Genomic DNA, 24,076 nt, shown 5'->3' with positions numbered 1-24,076 from the left:
AGGGCATTGGCAGTTCCCTGTAGAATTAGGCTGCTTAGGTAATATTTACCAAATGATTACTATTTACAATTTTGATTTCAGCAGAAAAGTTACAGTTTCAACTTTTCTGTATTAGTATGTCTATAAAGTCCTGAAAATCATACTTAATTATCAGGGAATTTCCATCTCAGGCCAGCATTTTTTTAGCATTTGGGTAGAAAATGAGTCTTCGAGTGAGCCATCTGTTTTCTGTATTACGTGAGCGTCTAGGTGGAATTCTCCGTCCTTGTGATAATCCCTGGTATTATCCTTTGGGAACCTTGTGGAAGGAAATGCTTGGTGCCTTCGGAGAGGCAGGCTTAGGCTGTAGTAATAGAATCTGAGCGGTCCTCCACCTTAAAGCTTTATTGTATTCCTTAGGGGACAGCCAGGAGGACCTGTTTAATTTGACCTAAGTTAGCTGAGTGTTTAAATGAATAGACCTGCTGTATGTGGTATCCTGTGTCAGGAGACTCAGACTAAGTCAGGAATTAAAAATTGGAGAGAAACGTGACTAGAGAGGCTTGCATCCCTGTTCACTAGGTGCTCCCAGACTCCTCCTCATGTATGGTAGCCTTTTGGTTTGGTTGCACGTCAGATCTGAGATCCTAAGCAAGCTCCTTTGTCAAGTCTGGTACAAGCTGCTTTGGTGCCAGAGTTGCAACGCACAGCCTGTCGGAACAGATACACATACTGAGTGCCCAAGAACAGAAAGTCCATCTGAAGAAATACAACACATTGCAACTTTTATTGTGTGTCAGGAGGTGGAGGAGAGAAGGGCCTAACAATAAGGGAAAACGGTTTTGTTTTAAAAACAACTCCCCCCCACACACACCCCCCCCCCCGACCTTGGAATGAAAACTTGTTTTCCCAGATCAAATCACTTGCTTTTTTGTTGAGGTATGTCCTTCTATGGAGAGGCTGTGCTTGGAGAGAGCGGATCTTCTCAGCTTGCTGTCTTCTTAGTGTTACATGACTCGATGGCAGGTTACAAGAGTCTCGGTTTTCACAAGAGTCTCGGTTTTCAGAGAGGACCATAGTGACCTGTTTCTGCTAACTGTGGGCTTTAAAAACAGACTCACGCTGCTTTGTCCTTTCTTATTTCATAAAACATTACTACTGCTCTAAATGAAATAATAGATACACATCAATCAGTGTAGTCACCTTTTATTGTTGATTCAACTACCAGGTTTTTATAAAATTCACTCTGCATTTTATTTGACTTGTACATGAATAGTCTCGGCAGACTTAATTATATTAGTGAAAAAGCACTTTCAACAAAATTATATGCTGACATCCCATAATTCATACTTACAGATTTGCGAAACAGATTTATGTAAATCTATCAAATTATTCTAGGTGACATTATTTTTTAAAATTGGGATTTCATTTTAATGGTATTTGTAGAAAAAATTTCATATGAAAATTCCTACAAGAATGCTTTAAAAAATCTACCTCATATCACTCCCTTATGAAGACAGAATAGTGTAACATTTGTCTTGTCTCCACGTGTTCTGTAACCCATCTGGCACAAGGCAGGACTTTAAGTGAGGAGAGATTAGTAAACATCCTGCTCAGAGATGGGGGGAGCATGTTTATAACGGTGTCTCTTTCCTAACATAAGCTCCTGCAAGGCAGATACTTTTATTCTCTTTGTTCATTCATTGCTTCATTGATTCTTTGAGCATTTAGTTAATTATATTTTTTGTTGTTAGAATCTCCTGTGTCAGGAACTATGCTGGCCTTGCCCTTGTTCTTAAGTAGCTCACAGTCTAGTGGGGGAGCCATCCAAATTGACTGTTGCAATACACATGCATACTCAAATAGGTCCTGGGTGGCATACATGGTTTGTGCTTGGCTACTATTTGAAAGGCTGGGGGTTCAAACCCACCAAGTCACACCATGAAAGAAAGGTCTGGCGATCTGCTTTCATAAAGATTAGAAAATAAAAGATTACAGCCAAGAAAAACCCTCTGGAGCAGTTCTAACCTGTAACACATGGGGTCACCAACAGCAGTGACTTTGTGTGTGTTTTAATGTACTAAGATAAAGGCACAAGGAGCTCTGGAAGAATTGGGGTGGCACTGAACAGTGTGCATTAAGGGTGGGGCAAGTTGTGGCATGAAATGGCCTCAGACCAGACTTTCTGGTCTGACAGAGACTGGAGAAACCCTGAAAGTATGGACACCCTTTCAGCTCAGTAATGAAGTCACTGCTGAGGTTCACCCTTGAGCCAGAGATTGGACAGGCCCATAAAACAAAATGAGACTAAAGGGGCACACCAGCCCTGAGTGAAGGACTAGAAAGCAGGAGGGGACAGGAAAGCTGGTAATAGGGAATGCAAGGTTGAGGAAGGGAGAGTGTTGACGTGTTGTGGGGTTGTTAACCAGTGTCATAAAACAGTATGTGTACTGTTTAATGAGAAACTAGTTTGTCCTGTAAACCTTCATCTAAAGTACAGTAAAGAAAGAAAGAAAGAAATGGGCAAAGGATCCAAATAGATATTTTTCCAAAAAAGATATCTTAATGGCCAGTAAGCACATGAAAAGATGTTTAGCATCATTAGTCATCAGGGAAATGCAAATCAAAAACCACAGTGATATACTGCTTCAAACCTGCTAGGATGGCTGTAATAAAAACTGTCCGGACTAGACAAAAATCTACAGACCCAGGTTATCATCTGCCTAGGCCTAGAGGTAGGAGGCTGAGGGACTGAGGGGCTGAGGCTGATAGCCGACTGGTGTGGAGTTGCTTTGTGGGATGATGAGAATAATCTAAAATTGTGTTGATGGTTGCAAAATTCTGTGAATATACTAAAAATCATTAAATCGTACACTTTAAATGTCTGAATTGTATGGTATGTGAGTTATATTTCAATAAAACTGTTAACCCATCCCCCTCCCCTCCAAAACCAAGGTAGTATGTATTAAAAAAAAAAAAAAAAGAAAGAAATGGCCTCAGAGTAAGTCTTAAAGGGTACGGGGGAGATGTGTATTCCAGGCCCAGGGAACTGAATGTGCATTTTAGGGTACGTGCAGGAGTATGTGTAGGAGTAGTGGACATTGAGCTAACGTGGAGGCAAGCAAGAACCTGATGATTACCTTGGGAACCAAGCCATGATTGGATTTGCCTTTTAGGAAGTTCACCCAGGCAACATTCTAGTAGTGTTGGAGTTAATGGGAGTTTAGGGAAGGAGTGACGTTGTAGCAATAATCCCAGGCAGAAGAATACATTGGAACAGGTACTGATGCAGAGGAGGGGTGGGAGGAGGGGCAGGTTTAGTTGGTAGTATTGGCTGGATATGATTCCTGCACGGAGTCCCTGGGTGGTGTAGACTTTAATGTGCTTGGCTGCTAACTGAAAGGTTGGAGGTTCAAGTTCACCAGAGGTATCTTTGAAGAAAGGCCTGGCGACCTACTTCCAAAAAATTAGCTGTTGGAAACCTAGACACACATGAGGTCACCGTGAGTTGAAATGAACTTGATGGCAACTGTTTGTTTGTTTTTCCCCTTATCCTAGAACTTTAGTTGAAATAAGTCTGTTTGCACATCTTTCCTATTACACTGTGAGTCATGGATCAAACGTTACCTTTTTGATGAGGCCATCCTGACCACTATACTTAAACAGCAGGTGCCTCCACCCCACCCCTGCACTCCATTCCTTTCTTGCTGTTTTTTTCTCCATAGCCCTCATTTCCTTCTAGTATCCTGGACAATTTGTTCATGTGCCTCTGCGTATCTGGTGATAAGCTTTATGAATGTGCATCTCTGCTGTACCTTCAGCACCTAAGACAGAGTCTAGCCAAAAGCAGGGTTTCCATAATTATTTGTGAAACTAATCAGTGCTTAAATGTCAGTGAGAAATAATCTGGGATGACTTTTGACGTCTTTTTTCTTTTTAATACAGGATTTTGTGATTTTCCACAATTCCATGTGGAAAGGGGCCTCATGTAAAATTGGCTAGACAGAATTAAATTAACCTACCAGGTTTTTAATCAAGAATTATGGCAGTTTATTGCCCTTACCTTTAAACCTGAGGGGGTAATTTGATATTCTGAATGCCGATAGTAATTTGAAATAGAAAAGACTAAATAAAGTGACCTTTGAATAAAATGGGTCCAGAGGATTGTGTATTTTTAATTAAAATATGCAATTAAATTTTTAATTAAAATACACTATTAAAAGCAATGTAGGTGGCAAGGGAATGGCTGATGCTTTGAATTACGCACAGTTTGGGATAAATTGGAGTTTACTGTTTTTCCCACGGTAGCACTTTGTCACTGGACGGATCCTCTTTCCTGTTTTCCTCTCCCTGCTCTGACCCCCGCGCCACTCTTGATGGTCCTTGGTCCCTTTCAGGGGCCTGTGGAGTGTTTCAGCTTCTGTGCTTTAGATCACTTGACCGTGGTTCTAAGCAGTCTGTTTATAACTGTTCTCCTTATGCCAGGAGGCTTTTATAAGTGATTTTTCTGTCTCTTGTGAAGAAAGGATTCTTTTCTGTGGGATGTCTGTTAGATTTTCAGGGAGGATGCAAAACAGAAGACATTCCCACACACCATGTACAGCATACACGCGCTCGAGTGTGGTATTGACCTGGGGCTTTTAGTACCAGGACGAAAGTCTTCCCTACGTGACTGTTCAGATAGCGTCCTTCACAGTAAAAAAAAAAAAAAAAAAAAAGAACTCTGGAATTCCTGTAATGGCTGTTAGGATCAACACTTGGATTAATGATTCCAGAATCCCTAGGATTATGTGACTACAGATAGCTAGCCTGTGTCGATAGCTGGGGACAGTGGTGTTTACCTTGTTCTTGGTGTTCAATTTCCAGGGAGAAATTTTTTGTTTTGGTTTTTGAAGACAAGACTTATTTGTCTTGAAAGCTCTTTGGGAGAACCTTAGCTTTGTCTTTTTGTTCAGAATTTTCTTTTCATCACCTTGGTAAAATGTAGAGCTTTATAAATTTTTTTTAAAGAAGTGACTCTTGATTTTGAGATTATTCAATATGCATATTCCAAATTCACAATGACTTAGAAAATACATTTGGATGATATGGATAAATGGTACTTGGTTTCCAAGCTTTCGCTGGTGACTTATGGCTGCTGTTAGCTATTGAACCACAAGAGTGGGGAAGAGGATCAGGCTAAGTATTTTTACTTGATATTTGACTTCCTACTGCTCTTTTTAAAAAATCTGTACTCACTTATAATAATCAGAAATATGTACTTTATAAATAAGATGTGATTTAGATTGTCATAAGAATGAGTAACAGTGTAGAAATTCATATAATGCGCAATCAGTATTTGCAAAAGAAGTACAGGAATTTGAGACCAGAAGTTCTTTGTTGTGGTAAAATCCTGTTAGAAAAAACCTAGTTACATTGTACTTCAGGCATATTGAAGGTGAGTTGGGTTCAGATACAGTCTAGTCATGAGTGGAGTAGAGAAGAAAGAGTATGGCATTTGAAAATGCCCAGGAGTTCTGGGTTCAGGTCTTGGCTTTACCACTTCCTACTTTTTTTTTTCCTTTTCTTTCTCATTTGGGGAAGCCATTGACCTTGCCCCCCATGTGTCAGTCAGTTTGTCCTACTGTGAATGCTGGAAGCTGTGCCACTGGTATTCAGATATCAGAAGGGCTACCCATGGACGACAGGTTTCAGCTGAGCTTCCAGACTAAGACAGACTAGGAAGAAGGACACGGCAGTCTACTTCTGAAAAGCATTAGCCAGTGAAAAGCTTATGAACGGCAGCAGAACGTTGTCTGATACTCTGCCGGAAGATGAGCCCCCTAAGTTGGAAGGCACTCAGAATACGACTAGGGAAGAGCTGCCTCCTCAAAGTAGAGTCCACCTTAATGATGTGGATGGATTCAAGCTTTCAGGACCTTCATTTACTGATGTGGCACAAATCAAAATGAGAGGAAACAGCTGCAAACATCCATTAATAATCTGAACCTGGAATGTACAAAGCATGAATCTAGGAAAATTGGAAATTTTCAAAAACAAAAGGGAATGCATAAACATAGATACCCTAGGAATTAGTGAACTGAAATGGACTGATATTGGCCATTTTGAATCAGACAATCACGTAGCCTCCTACGCCGGGAATGACAGCTTGAAGAGGAATGATGTTGCATTCATTGTCAGAAAGAACATTTCAAGATCTATCCTGAAGTACAACACTGTCAGTGATAGGATAATATCCATACACCTACAAGGAAGACCAGTTAATATGACCATTATTCAAATTTACGCACCAACCACTAAGGCCAAAGATGAAGAAATTGAAGGTTTTTATCAGCCTTTGCAGTCTGAAATTGATTGAACATGCAATCAAGATGCATTGATAATTACTGGTGATTGGAATGTGAAAGTTGGAAACAAAGAAGAAGGATCAGTAGTTGGAAAATATGGACTTGGTGATAGAAGCAGTGCTGGAGATTGCATGATAGGATTTTGCAAGACCAGTGACATCTTTTTCATTGCGAATCTTTTTTCGCCAACATAAACAGCGACTATACACATAAAAAAAATTTTTTTTTTTTTTTTAATACACATAGACCTTGCCGGACGGAATACATAGGAATCAAATCGACTACATCTGTGGAAAGAGACAACAGAAGAGCTCAATATCACCAGTCAGAACAAGGCCAGGGGCCACCTGCAGGACAGACCATCAGTTGCTCATATGCAAGTCAAGTTGAAACTGAAGAAAATCAGAGCAAGTCCGCGAGAGCCAAAATACAACCGTGAGTATATCCCACCTGAATTTAGAGACCATCTCAAGAACAGATTTGACGTGTTGAACACTAATGACTGAAGACCAGACAAGTTGGGGAATGACATTAAGGACATCATATATGAAGAAAGCAAGAGGTCATTGAAAAGACAGGAAAGAAAGAAAAGACCAAGATGGATGTCAGAGGAGACTCTGAAACTTGCTCCTGAGCATCAAGCAGCTAAGGCAAAAGGAAGAAATGATGAAGTAAAAGTACTGAACAGAAGGTTTCAAAGGGCAGCTTGAAAACACAAAGTATAATGACAATGTGCAAAGAGCTGGAGATAGAAAGCCCAAAAGGGAAGAACACGCTTGACGTTTCTCAAGCGGAAAGAACTGCAGAAAAAATTCAAGCCTGGAGTTGAAATAGTCAAGGATTCTATGGGGAAAATATTCAACGATCCAGAAAGCATCAAAAGAAGAGATGGAAGGAATATGCAAAGTCATTATACCAAAAAGAGTGTCAGTGTTCAACTGTTTCAAGAGGTAGGATGTGATCAGGAACTAATGGTACTGAAAAAAGAGGTCCAAGCTGCACTGAAGGCATCGGCAAAAAACCAAAGCTCCAGGAATTGACGGAATATCAGTTGAGATGTTTCAGCAAACGGATGCAGTGCTGGAAGTGCTCACTCGTCTTTGCCAAGAAATTTGGAAGACAGGTCTCTGGCTACTGACTGGAAGAGATCTATATTTATGCCTATTCCCAAGAAATATGATCCAACCAAATGCGGGAATTATCAAACGATATCATTAATATCACACACAAGCAAAATTTTGCTGAAGGTGATTCAAAAGTGGCTGCAGCAGTCTATCGACAGGAACTGCCAGAAATTCATGCTGGATTCAGAAGAGGACGTGGAACCAGGGATAATCGTTGCTGATGTCAGATGGATCCTGGCTGAAAGCAAAGAATACCAGAAGGCTGTTTACTTGTATTTTATTGACTATGCAAAGGCATTCAACTATGTGGATCATAACAAATTATGGATAACATTGCAAAGAAGGGGAATTCTAGAACACTTAGTTGTGCCCATGAGGAACCTATACATAGATCAAGAAGCAGTTGCTCGGACAGAACTAGGAGATACTGAGTGTTTTAAAGTCAGAAGAGTGTCAAGGTTGTATCCTTTCACCATACCTATTCAATCTGTAATGCTGAGCAAATAATCTGAGAAGCTGGACCATATGAAGAAGAACAGGGCTTCAGGATTGGAGGAAGACTCATTAACAACCTGTGTTATGCAGATAACACAACCTTACTTGTTGAAAGCGAAGAGGACTTGAAGTACTTACTGATGAAGATCAAAGACCACGGCCTTCAGTGTGGATTACACCTCAACATAAAGAAAACAAAAATCTTCACAACTGGACCAGTAAGCCACATCATGATAAATGGAGGAAATATTGAAGTTGTTGGATTTCATTTTACTTGGATCCACAATCAACACTCATGGAAGGCAGTAGTCCAGAAATCAAAAGACGCTTTGAATTGGGCAAATCTGCTGCAAAGGACCTCTTTCAAGTTTTGAAAAGTAAAGATGTCACCTTGAAAACTAAGGTGCACCTGACCCAAGCCCTGGTATTTTCAGTCATCTCATATGCATGGACAATAAATAAGGAAGACCGAAGAAGAATTGACACCTTTGAATCATGGTGCTGGCTAAGAATGTCAAATATACCGTGGACTGCTGAAAGAACAAACAAATCTGCCTTGTAGGAAGCACAACCAGAATGTTCCTTAGAAGCAAGGATGGCGAGACTGTGCTTTACATACTTGGGATGTGTTGTCAGGAGGGATCAGTCCTGGGAGAAGGACATCATGCTTGGTAAAATACAGGGTCAATGGAAAAGAGGAAGACCCTCAATGAGATGGATTGACACAGTGCCTGCACCAGTGGGCTCAGGCATAACAAGGATTGTAAGGATGGTGCCAGACTGGGCACTGTTTTGTTCTGTGGTACATAGGGTCGCTATGAGTCGGAACCGACTCAACAGCACCTAACGACGACAACAATGACCTTGCAGAGCTTCAGGTAACAATTATGTCTATTGGAAGAAGAATCTGAATATGTTACTTGATTAATGTAAGGCTAAAATTAAACATTATAACACCAGATAACTGAAAAGAAAGAATGGAGAAAATCTTGCTTGTCTTGGTATCATCTGTTGTGCCTTTATATAATTAAGGAATCCAGTGAATATTTGCTGACTCGATGAACTCACTTTAAATGTAAAATCCTATAAAGTTTCTATCTCCTTTGAGTCTGTTCCCATACCATCATTTTAATGCATCGATAACACTGGACTTACTAGGAATACAGCAGTTTAGCAGCAGATATCCCCTTTATCATATTCTGCTTAGGATAATACTAAAATTTTGCTTACCTCAAATATGTTTCTCATTGACAGTGGCAGTCTTCCTAGTGATGCAGTGAGGCAAATTAAAAACTTTCTAGGTGGGGGAGAGGTCATTTGGGGACAAACACTGTCAGAGTTTAATCAGTTTATAGGTAGTAGAAATTTGACTGACTCATTATTTCAGCTGGCCAGGAGTGCTTGAGGGTTCAGGTCAAAGACACATTCAGTGAAGTGGTCATCTGATGGGGGATGTTGCTGATAGTACCTTTGCTTAAGGAAGTAACACCACTAAGCTCCTCGCTGATTCGTTTAGCAAACCTTTGAGTGCCTGCAGTGTGCTGGGAACTGGGAGTAAGGGCTCAGAAGCCAGCATGGGAGGGGATAGTTAAGCAGGACAGGGTTTTCACTTTACCCAGTGATCCAACTCTGATGTGCACTGATGTGTAGGAGACTGACTTCATGAGGCCAAAAAACTGCTTCTCTGAAGTGATGGATAACTTGAAGATTTTAGAAGAAGGGCACCCATACACATCTGAAAAATATGACTGTTAAAAGGCACAGTCACTTCACACACCCAGAACTTCATTGCTTGTCCCCTCTCAGGGGTTTCAGGAGCCCCATTTAATTTTCTCTCACTATGAAAACAGTGATTCTCCACCTTGGCTGCATGTTAGATTTTAAGGAAAACCCTGTTACTAATGCTTTAACGAGCCCTGGTGGTACAGCAGTGACACATGGCTATTAACGAAAAGGTGGGTGGTTTGAATCCACCAGTGGCTTCGTGAGAGAGAAGACCTGGCGATCTCCTCCCATAAAGATTACAGCCAAAAAAACCTTATGGGGCAGTTCTGCTCTGTCACATGGGGCCACTATGAGTCAAAATTGACTCAATTTCAACTAACAATAACAACCAATGTATCATCCCAGACCAGTGAAATCAGAATCTTTAGGAATGCGGCTTAGTCATGAGTTTTGTTTGTTTGAAGCTTACTACATGATTCCAGTGTGCAGACATGGTTGAGAAAGAACGTGATGAGAAGCTGCTAGAATGCGGGTGGAAGGGCGGTACCAGTATGGGGGAGAATTGGACTCAACGCTAGTACAGTTGACAGTTTAATTTATTTTGTCATAGAATAGCAGTATGACAAAACAACACATTTGGCTTGTCTTTTCTATTCCCTGTTAAATTTGTAGCACCTTCCTGAGTTAACTTCCTAAATGAATGTTTAAGAAGAACTCTTCATTATTGACTATTTAATGAATGAACACGTACTTACTTTGTCGTCTGTTGATTAGGATGATTTATTTCCATCAATAATGTTTTCATTATTGCCTCAGCAACCTAGTTGGGTAGGAATTGTTGTCCTCATTTTAGAGATACGGAAGCTGCAGATCTTAGAGGTTAAGTAACTTGTTCAAAGCCACATAGCTTTGAACAATGGCAGAGCCAGGATTGGAACTCATGTCTATCTCCAAAGTCCACATTCCTACCATTGTAAGCTGCTTCCTTGACCAGATTTTGTTAGGTTTAGGCAGTTTGAACCTGCTCAGTGACAATAGAGGTACAGCACATTTCATAAAATGGTACTATGCATGCAGTAGACACATGATAAATGTTTGTTGAACTAGTAAAAAGCTGAATGCTTGAAAATAAAATGTTTTTACATGGCTTTTTTTTTTTGTTAGAACTCTGAGTAAAATAAAACTAAATTTTAGTGTGAAGAAAAAAAGGTTCTCGGATACATTTAAGCACTCTCCTTTAAAAAAAGAAAAAATACAATCTAATAAGACAGCATAAGTTAGCAGTGCTTCTCCCAAATTCTGATAATGGTCTCCAGGATACAATCATAGGTTTTTATGTTTATTAGGTACATAATTTACTTACTTAGCCTTCTATTTCTTTTATGTAGTAATGAGAAACCACATTAAGGTAAGCAGAGTGGCTATTATAAATACTTACATTCATAACCACGTGGAGCTAAGGTTTCCCATTGAGAGCCAGTCCCTCACTTCTCTGTGAAATTGACTGATGCAAAAATGATATTTAATAAAAGCATTTGGACCTTTATTGAATATCTTCCAGGAAACCTTCAATTAGTTTTATTTGTCTTTTAGTAGATTAAACTTTTCTTATGTCCATTTTGTCATCTAATCTATGGTGTCTCTCACCTTTTCAAACCAAGAAACTTTCCACTAGTTGAAAAGTTGCCACTTTTAGGATTGACTTTAGTTTTGAGTGCGTTCCATTGATTTCAACCCCACAGTCTGTTATTTTCAGTCCCACTGTTGTTCATACATGAGTATACATGATACTCCATGTGTCTGTCAGTTTGTCCTACTATGGGGGCTTGCGTGTCACCGTGCCACCGGTATTGAAATACCAGCAGGGTCACCCGTGGTGGACAGGTTTTAGCTGAGCTTCCAGACTAAGACAGACTAGAAAGAAAGACCTGATGGTCTATTTCTGAAAAGAACAAGCTGGTGAAAGCCTTAAGAATAGTAGCGGAACATTGTCTGATAACAGTGCCAGAAGATGAACCCCTCAGGTTGGATGACACTCAAAATATGACTGGGGAAGAGTTGCCTCCCTAAAGTAGAGTCGACCTTAATGATGGGAATGGAGTCAAGCTTTCAGGACCTTCGTTGGCTGATGTAGCATGATTCAAAATGAGAAGAAACAGCTGCAAACATCCATTAATAATTAAAACCTAGAATGTACAAAGTGTGATTGTAGGAAAATTGGAAATCGTCAAAAAATGGAATGCATAAACATCGATACCCTAGGCATTAGTGAGCTGAAATGGACTAGTTTTGGCCATTTTGAATCAAACAAACATACGAGCTGTTGTGCTGGGAATGACAGCTTGAAGAGGAGTGGCGTTGCATTCATCGTCAAAAAGAACATTTCAAGGTCTGTCCTGAAGTACAGCACTGTTGGTGATAGGATAATATCCATATGCCTACAAGGAAGACCAGTTGATAAAGCTATCATTCAAATTGACACACCAACCACTAAGGCCAAAGATGAAGAACTTGAAGATTTTTACCAGCTTCTACAATCTGAAATTGATTGAACATTCAGTCACCTTGCACTGATAATTACTGATGATTACGATGTGAAAATTGGGAATAAACTAGAATTGGTAATTGGGAAATATGGCTTTGGTGGTAGAAATGATGCTGGAGATTGCACGATAGCATTTTTGCAAGACCAACAAGTTCTTCATTGCAAATACCTTTTTTCACCAACATAAATGGTGACTATAAACATGGACCTGGCAAGGTAGAATACACAGGAATGAAATGAACTACATCGATGGAAAGACATGACGGAAAATCTTGATACCATCAGTCAGAACAAGGCCAGGAGCTGACTGTGGAACAGACCATGAATTGCTCACATGCAAGTTTAAGTTGAAACTGAAGAAAATTAGAACAAGCCTGTAAGAGCCAAAGTACAACCTTGAGTATATCCCTCTTGAATCTAGAGTCCATCTCAAGAATAGATTTGATGAGTTGAACACTGATGACGGAAGACCAGATAAGTTGTGGAATGACATCAAGGACATCATACATGGAGAAATAAGAAGCCATTAAAAAGGAAAGAAAGAAAAGACCAAAATAGATATCACAACAGACTCTGAAACTTTCTCTTGAACTTTGAGTAGCTAAAGCAAAAGGAAGAAATGATGAAGTAAAAGAGCTGAACGGAAGATTTCAAAGGGCAGCTTGAGAATACAATGTATTATAATTAAATGTGCAAAGAACCTGGAGTTAGAAAACCAAAAGGGAAGAACACGCTTGGCATATTTCAAGCTGAAAGAACTGAAGAAAAAGTTTAAGCCTTGAGTTGAAATATTGAAAGGTTCTACAGGGAAGATATTAAATGATGCAGGAAGCATCAAAAGAAGATGGAAGGAATACACAGAGTTACTATACTAAAAGGAATTGGTCAACATTCAGCCATTTCTGGAGGTAGCATATGATGAAGAACTGATGGTATTGAAGGAAGGAAGTCCAAACTGCACTGAAGGCATTGGCAAAAAACAAGGCTTCAGGAACTGATGGAATACCAACTGAGATGCTTTAGAAATGGATGCAGCACTTGAAGTGCTCACTTGTCTATGCCAAGAAATTTGGAAGACACAGCTACCTGGCCAACCGACTGGAAGAGATCCATATTTATGCCTATTCCCAAGAAAAGTGATCCAGTTGAGTACAGAAATTATCACACAATACCATTGATATCACAGGAAAGTGAGATTTTGCTGAAGATGATTCAAAAGCAGCAGCAGCAATATATTGACAGGAAAATTCCAGAAATTCAGGCCGGATTCAGAGAGGATGTGGAAGGAGGGATATCATTGCTGATGTCAGATGGATCCTGGCGGAAAGCAGAGAACACTGGAAAGATGTTCACGTGTGTTTTATTGACTATGCAAATACATTCGACTGTGTGGATCATAACAAATTATGGATAACATTTGAAGAATGGGAATTCCAGAGTGCTTACCTGTGCTCATGAGGAATGTGTACGTAGATCAAGAGGCAGCTGTTGGTACAGAATAAGGGGATACTTTGTAGTTTAAAGTCAAGAAAGGTGTGTGTCAGGGTTGTATCCTTTCACTATACCTATTGAATCTGTATGCTGAATAAATACACCAAGAAGCTGAACTATATGAAAAACATGGTATCAAGATTGGAGGAGGACTCATTAACAACCTGTGTTATGCAGATGACACAACCTTGCTTGCTGAAAGTGAAGAGGACTTGAAGCACTTACTGATGAAGATCAAAGACCATAGTCTGTGGATGGATTACACCTCAGCATAAAGAAAACAAAAATCCTCACAACTGGACCAGTAAACAACATCATGATAAATGGAGAAAAGATTGAAGTTGTCAAGGATTTCATTTTATTCAGATCTAGAATCAACACCCATGGAAGCAGAAGTCAAGAAATCAAAAGATGCGTTGCATTAGGCAAATCTGGTGCAAAAGACCTCTTTTAAGTGTTTAAAAGCAAAGATGTCACCTTGAAGACTATGGTTTGCTGGACCAAGCCATGGTGTTTTCAGTCAGGTCACATACATGTGAATACTGGACGATAAATAAGGAAGATGGAAGAAGAATTGACGCCTTTGAATTGTGGTGTTGGAGAAGAATATTGAATATACCATGGACTGCCAAAAGGACCAACAAGTCTGTCTTAGAAGAAGTACAGCCAGGATGCTCCTTGGAGGCAAGAATGGTGATACTGCATCTCATATACTTTGGACATGTTATCAGGAGGGATCAGTCCCTGGAGAACGACATCATTCTTGGTAAAGTGGAGGATCAGTGAAAAAGATGAAGACCCTCAAGGAGATGGATTGACACAGTGGCTACAATAATGAGCCGAAGCATACCAACCATTGTGAGGATGGAGCAGGACTGGGCAGTGTTAGGTTCTGTTTTACATAGGGCCGTTATGAGTCAGAACCAACTCGATGGTACTTACGAACAACAACAAAATATGACATCTCTCATTCTCTGAGAGTTAAAGCACAATTGATCCAGGGGTGAGAGGGCTCAAGTAATAGGGAAAACTGAAAAAAAAAAAAGGCTTATTTTGAATTGACCCTTACTCTAAATTTCTTTTTTTCTCCCCATTTTCTTCTTCTCCCACATGTTCTAATTGACTTGGACATTCTCATGTAAACATAGCCCTTATCTAATAGATCACTAAACTCATTTAAAAAAAATTGATCCAGTTTCATTTTAAAGAATTTGTCCTCCAAAATAAATGTAAATACACACGATTCTTTATCATTTCAGACTCTGAGATAATTGTATTTGGTAAATATTGGAAATGTGTTGGGGTACAATTCACAGAGCGCTGACTGCCTCTCTGCCAGTGCTTGCCGCCTTCCCTTTTTATAGGTAAGGAAACTGAAGCTGAAGGGGTTGTGCCTGGTAAGCCCACTCTGCTCCTGGGAGGTTTGTAGCCACAGTGTCTGAAGCTGAGTGTGGTCTTGCTGCTGGTACGCTCCTGGCTCGGGCAGAGCTGTATGAAGAGACCCTTTGAGGATGTGTGCTTTTTTAAACAGCACTGTTTGTTGAGTTCTGACTGATGTTTAAACTTGCAAGTATAGTAGACAGGAGATGGAAAAAGAACACATGTATATTTCCAGAAGAATTAACGTAGAGTTCTCTTTGTTATTGAGAAAATATGCTGGTGTTAAATAATGAGACCTTATGCTTAAATGGAAGTGGATCTCTGTCAATGACGTAAAACTGATATATGCCTTTTCCCCTTCCCTTCCATCAGGACAGAGCTTGGGATATGGCTTTGTGAACTACATTGACCCTAAGGATGCAGAGAAAGCTATCAACACGCTGAATGGATTGAGACTTCAAACCAAAACAATAAAAGTATGTTTAAAAAGTTTTTATGTCTACTTTCAGAACTGAAGTTAAAAAAAATTAAAGTTTACTTGTAGTTTTTTCCTTTATTCATTTCTGACCCATATAGATACTTCTTCTGTAGGCATAACACTTTTTCATGCTCTCTGCATGATAAAAAAATAGGAACTGTTTATTCATGAGTACTGTGTATAACCTGGTGGCGCAGTGGTTAGAAGCTCAGCTGCTAACTGTAAGGTCGGCAGTTCGAATCTGCCAGCCACTCCTTGAAAACCCTATTAGGGCAGTTTTCTACTCTGTCCTAAAGGGTTGCTATGAGTTGGAATCAACTTGACGGCAATGGGTTTGGTTTTTTTAATATGTAATCACTCTATGAAACTTCCTGGATTCAGTCTCCTACTCTTATTGAGAATTACTTGGCCTATAGTTAGACGAACTTTATGACCTGTTCTTCTAGCACAGGAGCCAGATTGTAATATCCTGGGCTTTGCATGCCATATAATCTCTGTTAAAACTTTTCATTTCTGCCCTTGTAGCCCAAAAGCAGCTGCTTACAACACAGACACAGATGGGGCCTAGTTGTGTTTCAATAAAACTTTATTTGTGGACACTGAAATTTGAATTTCATATAATGTTCATAAGTCACGAAATAGCATTCTTTGTATATTTTCCTCAAACATTTAAAATGTGAAAACCGTTCTTAGCTCATGGGCCCTACAAAAAGAAGTGGCAGGCTGAATTTGTCCCTTGGGTTTGGTTTGACCCTGTTCTAGCAGATTCAGCTTGCTTTGAGGAGACTAGAAGAGCTTAATTGTCGCACAGGTTATCTTTCCTGTCGTGTTTTTCTCTTGAAGACATATGGTAAATACTTTTGTGGGTATCTTTTTTTCTCTTTTGTGAATTTTTGAAACTCTTATGTAGGCTTTCCCTGCATAAGAAGTTAATCTGATCTGCAGCATGGATTTCTTTTCCTTTAGAAAATAAAAGGGATGTTACCTCTGGCAAACTCTTAGTACTTGTGCCATCAATTTACCTTCTCCTGTCCATGGTAGACATTGCCAATCAATCATGGCAGTTTTTCTCACAGTCTAGATGTGGTTCCCAAATATTTGTCAAAATAGTGTTCCTGGCCACCTCTCTCAATTGACTTACGTTGAAACCTATTTTCCACCCTTGATTTAAGCAGCCAGCCCAGACTATAGCCTGAAGTGGTGAGGGGAAGTTAGTCAAGGCTGACTGTGGCATCCATCTTGCTTAGAAGCTTGTCTAGAAGATTTGTGCTCATTTTTTTTCAGCTATCTGGAAATGCAGTGTCATCTTTGTGCTTAGAAGTTGCTTCTCTTAGAATTGTCAGTTCAGGTAATTTGTTATCCCTGCATAGCTTTGACATCTCATTCTTTATATTTATTGGCTCATAAGAAAAATGCCTACAGGCTCTATCTCATCTAAAGAAACCTATACACAGTGGCTCCCAAATAGACTTGAATATAAGGTGATCAACCAGTTGTCCTCATGAAGAGATCCACCCTTTAGTCAGAAAATGAACTGACCATAATATGTTATCAAAATTTGAGGAAAAATATTGAAATTGTTTTTACCAATCTGGACTAGTTTTTCCAATTGTCCATACTTCTCTGTAATTTTTGATTGTGTACCAGAGATAAATCTTTTAATAGTATCACTAACTAATAAGTGAGTGCGCTTAGAAAAAAGATGTCTAATTTCCAGTTACCTTCAGACTATTTTGTTTGCTCTAGCCTACTGAAGATTTTTGTGCCTCTTCCCCTGCCAACTCATTTTAAATTGATTTCCTGGATTGCTGCTAATTTATCTTAGTTCTGAGGCCTTGAGTTGGGCTTACAGAAGGAACTGGAATAAATGGTTGGAATGGTTCTTCCCAGGAATTGGCCATTTCCCAGTCCAGAAATAGTCTCCCTTATTTCATTGTAGCGAGTCAATTCTTTGGCTTATACATCCTTACTACAAATAAGGTCTAGAAAAAGGTGGAAGTGCAGGAAAGATGGGTCACCATAGGAGACTCATCCGTAGCCTACAAGGGTGACCACAGATGACAGCTGCTTCTTCACTGCCCTTCACCGGCCTTCTCTCTTCAGGGCCCAGCTGCTCAGGCTGAAATGTGGAAGAAAGGACATCAGTGCCTTGTGGCTTTTACACTGTGACATCTGCTACTTCTCTTCTGATTTTCTGAAATGGGGGTGGGTGTGGTGGGTAAGCAGCAGGCTACTTCTTTCCCCACCCCCATTTGGTTCCTGCAAAAATATCAGATAGCAGCTGGTATCCTCAATTTGGCCCAGACTTCTCTGAGAGGCAGAGCTGACCATTTTCCAAAACTACATAGCACCATTTTTGTCTGTTTTTTTTTTGTGTGTGTGTGTATTCTCATTTTCAATTTGACATGTTTTGTGGTGTTGTAACAGTGTCTTGGGCTAGGTTTTTCTGTTGTTTATTGCTTTAAGTACCTTTTGGAAGCTGCATGTAAGCCTTTCAGTTCCCTGGGATAGTATTCCATAAATGGCTCCCTTTTTCCTTCTTCTGGTCCATTTTAGTGATGGTTCTTAGGGTTTATTTTTTTTTTTTGTACATGCTGCTTTTCACTCAGAATTTTGTTGTCTCCCTGATGTTTTACCATATCATTTAAATACTTTTTTGAGGAATGACTCCACTGCTATAGCCTCCTGTTCACTGTTGTCGATTGGCTGCTTCACCTGCAAGTTGATGGTTCGCAGTTCTATAGGGTTGCTATGAGTTGGAATCGACTTGACGGCAGTGAGTTGATTTTGGAGCCCTGGTGGCACAGCGGTTAAGAGCTTGGCTGCACACTAAAAGTTCAGCAGTGAATCCACCAGCTGCTTCTTGAAAACCCTATGGGGCAGTTCTGCTCTCTCCTGTAGGGTGGCTGTGAGTTGGAATTGACTCGACAACAATAGGTTTTGTTTTGTTTTTGTACATATGCTCTTGTAGCTCCTACTTTGTGGCATACCCCTTCCCAGTATTTTGTTTATTAAATGTATTTTTGTGAAGGTTTACACAAGCAGTTTAGATTTCCATTCAATAGTTTCTACACAAGCTGGTCAGTGACATTGGTTACAGTCCTCACAATGTGTAAACATTCTCATTTTTCCTGTTCTGGTCTTTCTGTTTCCGTTAATTTAGTTTTCCTCCTCTCTTACCTTCTAATCTTTGTTTAAAAATATATTGTTACCTGTTTGGTCTCGTATAGGTTATTTTTTAAAGGAGCACAGTACTTTTAATTTTCATTATTTTTGAGCTAATTTGTTACTTAGCTACAAGGTGACCTCGGGTTAGTTTCGGTTCAAGGTTTGAAATATCTCAGGGCAATAGTCTTCGGAAGTCTCCTAGCCTCAATCAGTCCAGTAGGTCTTTTTATTTATTTATTTATTTTTAAGGAATTTGAGGTTCTGTTACACATTTTCTTCCATTCTTTCAGGGTCTGTCTATTATGGCCCTGATTAGAATGATCAGTAGTGGTCGCTGGATACCATCTAGTTCTCCTTCCCACTGTTCTTTAGCTTGACTGTGGCCATCCCATCTTTTGGTGCCTAGTTGAAGTCCTTCCTCAGCCGTTTCCTTGTGGGGTTGTTCCAAGTTTGGTTGGATTCTCCCTTCTTTGGAACCTGTACCCTTTATCCAAGAGGAACCGTAGAAGTTTTGGGATGTAAGAAACCGTATGTAATTTAGGCCTGAGCACTACCCTTTGCTCACCCAACCCTCCATGAATCCATGAAAGAATTGAGACCTTGGTGGTCATATGGTTTAGTCAAGACCAGGCAGTTGAAGACAAAGCTGTGACTCAAATCCTTGTCTCGATATTGACACCAAAGCTCTTGTTGAGATACCATGCTTTCCTTTAGAAAGCTGCAGTAGACTAATTAATACATACTTTATATACAAGTGTATGAGTATTTGTGTACTCCTTGAGTTCAGGTGTTTGCTACGTCTGCCAAACCACTTACCATTTGTTATGCATTTGGTAAAATTCCTAGGTGTTTGAATTTTGAAACATTGAATCAAGTGCTGTGAAAGCTGGTTTGTTTAGCAGTTTCTCCTGGGGCTCCCTCATAGTTTTAGCCTAGTTGGATTTTGAGCAATAGATAGATGATGTGTTGAATAAATGACAAATATTTACCACTTCTGCAGTGAGTGAAGCAAAGTCCCTCGGCACTGTGAGATCCAAAAGGACATGTTTCCAAACCTGGCTGCATCAGAGGTACAAGGAAAGCAAGTTAGAAATACAGGTTCCAAGACCTACTTCGGACCTACTAGATAAATCTCCAGAAGTGAGACTCAAGAATCTGTTCTTTAATAAGCTTCCCATGTATGACAGCAAATCCTAGTGCTTAGGAACCACCAAAATGTACCTTTTGAATTGGCTGATTCCCTATATATTTGGTATTTTTGTGTGTGAAGTTCAGTTTGTTTTCTAGCTTTTGTCTTGATACTCCTTTGGTAGATAAAACCCAGTAGTACCACAGAAGAAACAGACCTGGGGAACTGCTTCTGTAAAGACTATAGCCAAGAAAACCCTATGGAGCAGTTTTACTCTGTAACATGCAGGGTCTTCTAAGTCACAAACCAACAACAAAAAACCAGGTAAACGGCAGAGTACTTCTAACAGGACTCTCTTTTTACAAAGTGTACCATAGAAACTAGGAAAACTTAATATATTCCAGGATTTTGAACCCGTTCGTTCCAGTTCGAACCTTTGCTGAGAATTTACATTTCTAACAAGTTCCCAGCCAATGCTAATGCTTCATGGTTAGGGAGCAATTCTGAGCACCACTAGTAGATCTGTGGTTCTCAAAATTTATAATACATAAGAATCACCTGGGGATCTTGCTAAAATGTAGATTCAGATTCAGTATATCTGGGGTGGAAACACACACATTCTCAGCAGGGGTTCAAACTGATTGGAAACCCTGATACATTCACTTAAATTACAATGTGAGTCACTATTTTAAGTAGTAGCATTCACAGGTTAAACTCCCAAGTGGTTATTCTTTTTCTAAGGATTACTTGTTTTTTTTTTTTGATTGGATTGATGTCCTAGCATCTTATCTTGCTGGTGACATCACACCATCCCTGAACTACATGGGAGGGAGTTGTTGTAGTGAAAGCCTGCCCACATTGTCCCTAATACTAAGATGGTACATACAGGGTGACTATTACAAGATGTTTCTTAACGTCTAATATTAGGAAGGTAATGATAAGGTAGTGTGTTTACAGTGTATGCATCTGGGGGCTGGGGTGAAATATAAAAAATTCTTCATGGTAGTGTCAAAAATTGTGTGCTGGGGCCTCACCAAGAACCCTCTGGGAGTTGCTGTGGGGACCCTTCGTTTTGTGGACTATTCAAGGGATGACAGGTTGTGACTAACGTGTTCAGTCTTTCATGTTCTTCACTCATTCTGTTTTCAGGGAAGTCTTAATAAAATCTAAATCACATGTGAGCCATTTATGGCTTGAACCCTGTACTTGTCACTTCTTTTCTTGGTTACTGGTAAACACACACACACACACACACCAAAAACTTTTGTTAATGGTATCAGACTTAAATTCATGATTAGGAAAGTAAAGTCATTCATTTCCAAAGATACTTGTAGACTTTTTTCTCCTTCGACACTGTGGATAGTGATTATCTTGATCCTTGGACCACGTATGCAGTAGAGTGGAAGCCTTGCCCTCAGCATCTCTCCCAACATCTCCCCTCTCTACAGGGAGCCTAGGAAGCTTTATGGTCTCAAAAATGGGCTTGTCTTATCTGGAAAGTAGGTGTTATCATCTCAAGGAACAGAACCTTTTGGTATTATTGGTAGATGCTACCCCTAGGAACCTCATTTCTTCCTACCAATCCAAAGAAAAAACCCTATCTTGTAAGATAGAAAATGATACTGGTGAAGCGTGAGCTCCTTGGCTCAAGTAGACACACGAGACTACGTGGGCAGCTCCTGTCTGGAGGGGAGATGAGAAGGCAGAAGGGGACAGAAGCTGGCTGAATGGACACAGGGAATACAGGGTGGAGAGAGGAGTGTGCTGTCTCATTAGGGAGAGAGCAACTAGGAGTATATAGCAAGGTGTATATAAATTTTTATATGAGAGACTGACTTGATTTGTAAACTTCTACTTAAAGCACAATAAAAACAAAAAAACCCGTGTCTGGCAGTACTATCAGTATAGGAAAACCAAACTAAATTGGTCTTGATTAAGTAGATCTATTTCTTAATCATTCTAGCATAAACCTACTTTGTTTAGAAATTATTAACTGGTATAAATATGAAATTTCTTATGTATTCAAATAGATAAAGCACTGATTTCAGCACATAGGGAAAAATTCTGTGATAAAAAATTGGAATGTTCATCACTCATAGTAATATCTATTTCATAAAGAGTTCATTTGTTAGAACATGATTTAAGTAAAGCAAATAAACCATAGTTCGAGGTTACTGTACTGCTTTTAAATTTCTGTGGAATTTTGTACCTTTCCCTAACTAAACTCGTTAAAATTGCACCTTTTCTCAATTAGTAAGCATCATGATCGCAGACTTTTTTTTCTGTGTAGCATGAACTTTACCCTTAATATAGGAGGAATATGAGTCAGAATTGACGTGATGGCAACTAACAACAACAGCAGCGTAGAAAAAATACTTCTGAAAACTTACCCTCCCTGAAAAAGTGATTTCACTGGGTGTGTGATCTTGGACAAGGCTTTTAACCAGTTAAATTTCCATTTAGGTCTGTGAAATGAAGTATTTATTCAGCACTGAGAATGTTTATTACCTGCCCCGTTTTCTTTTTTAGTTCCCATGGTCTGTCACCTTGAAGATTACGAAAAGGTTTTACTGTTTTTTAATGAACGCATGCTTGTCGTATTTAGTTCACTGATCAAGTGCAGCACCCAGCCCTGCGGAGATAACAGTTTTAACTGTGCTTCCCTCCACCTCTGTAGAGGCCGCGGCACAATTTGTGTTGGGAAGCACTTTTCTAGCTCATCTTTCTCCTAGTACATGGTTATCAGGGGGTGGAGTTGGTTTTTATCTGTCATTGTAAGTTGTTATTTAATAAAACCTAATTCTAACCATGGGGAAATGTTGTGTAGATGCTACACAAATCAGCTTCCATCTGTAGAGGAGGAGGGAAGGCACAGAATCCAGAATGTGAGGGAAGCTAGACAGAGTGCTTTCCACCTGGTAGGTGCTCTGTGAAAATACCTGCAGCATCATTCTAGGGAGTTTGAGACCAGAGAATTCTAGACTAGCAATAATGCTGGGAGCGTATACCTGTGGAGGGCACAGAGGTAGGAAAGCAGGTATTAGGGAAGCCATGTAGAATTTGCTAGAGCAGAGAGCAGGATTGGGGAATAACGTGGGAATGAGCCTGGGGACAATAAGGGATCTTAAAAGGTGAGTGTGCCAACCATGGCGTTGTAGTTTATTTTGTGAGAGAGAGAGAGAAATTTTGAGCAGGGCAGTGATGGGGTTGGGTTTGAATATTAGTAGAAAATTCACTCTGGCTCAGGGTAAGCTCCACTTTGTATTTAAACTCCACATCTCTCCCAACATCTGAATGTACCCCGGTGTTATCTGGCTTGTGTGCTTGGTGTTATTTTCTGTAAAGTACCAAGTGTAGGTATTTGGAGAGAAAATGTGGGTCTCAAAAATTGATAAAGCATCTCCTATAAAGTACCCCTCATCTCGGAACTTTTACGTAGACTATTGTTTACCTTGACCAGATTCAGGAAATTTGGACATAATATCTGAAGGACAGGCCTGAAGTTAACTGACAACTTATGCTCAGATCTCTACCTATAGAGAGGAAAAAAAAAAAGAAGAAGAAGAAAACATACCAGGAGTGGAGGCAGAAATACAAACTGCGTTTTTCACCTCTCAATAAAGACCGACTGAGTGTGCATGTTTTTCCAACTTCATTTTTAACCCATAGTCTGGAACTTTCTAGAGCCATATATCAAATGTTTTAATAGTACATGGCTACATCTGATTATCAGAAACTCTCCAGTACAGTCACATAAAATTCTTTTATCTGTATTGAGGCCAGTGTGTTGTTACCTGCTGTTGAGTTGGCCCCTGACGCATGGTGACCGAGTGCACAATGGAATGAAACGCTGCCCAGTGCTGCATCATCCCCATGATTGGTTGTAGGTCAGACCCTTGTGATCCACAGTGTTTTCATTGGCTGATTTTTCAGGAGATTGCCAGGCCTTTCTTCTGTCTTAGCGTGGAAGCGCTGCTGAAACCTTTCTAGCCTCATAGCAACATGCAAGCCTCCATTGACAGGTGGTGGCTCTGCATGGGATGCATTGGCTAGGAATTGAATCTGGGTCTCCGTGAATGGAAGGTGAGAGTTGCAGATGCTTTTTTCATTAATGTATTACTTGTGTAATGCCCTTCATATGTTTTTAGTGCTCCATTATCAGCTTTGGGTTTTCACACAAAAAGCCCCAGAGGTGGTTACTTGTCTTGGTAAGTA

General features: G+C 39.9%; 1 protein-coding gene across 4 annotated transcripts in view; it reads left to right on the top strand.

Annotated features, from left to right (window-relative positions):
• Positions 1–24,076, top strand: part of ELAVL2 (ELAV like RNA binding protein 2) — a 177,775-nt gene that overhangs the window by 108,032 nt on the left and 45,667 nt on the right. For all 4 annotated transcript variants that reach the window (XM_049896545.1, XM_049896544.1, XM_049896543.1 and 1 more), the window contains exon 3: positions 15,459–15,562. In XM_049896545.1, coding sequence (XP_049752502.1) covers positions 15,459–15,562 — 104 coding nt within the window. The remainder of the gene's footprint in view (positions 1–15,458; positions 15,563–24,076) is intronic.

This window comes from Elephas maximus, chromosome 9 (assembly GCF_024166365.1).
Source record: "Elephas maximus indicus isolate mEleMax1 chromosome 9, mEleMax1 primary haplotype, whole genome shotgun sequence".
NCBI classification, from domain to species: domain Eukaryota; kingdom Metazoa; phylum Chordata; class Mammalia; order Proboscidea; family Elephantidae; genus Elephas; species Elephas maximus.
Note: the sequence above shows the minus strand (reverse complement) of the source record. Positions and strands in the feature narration are given on the sequence as shown.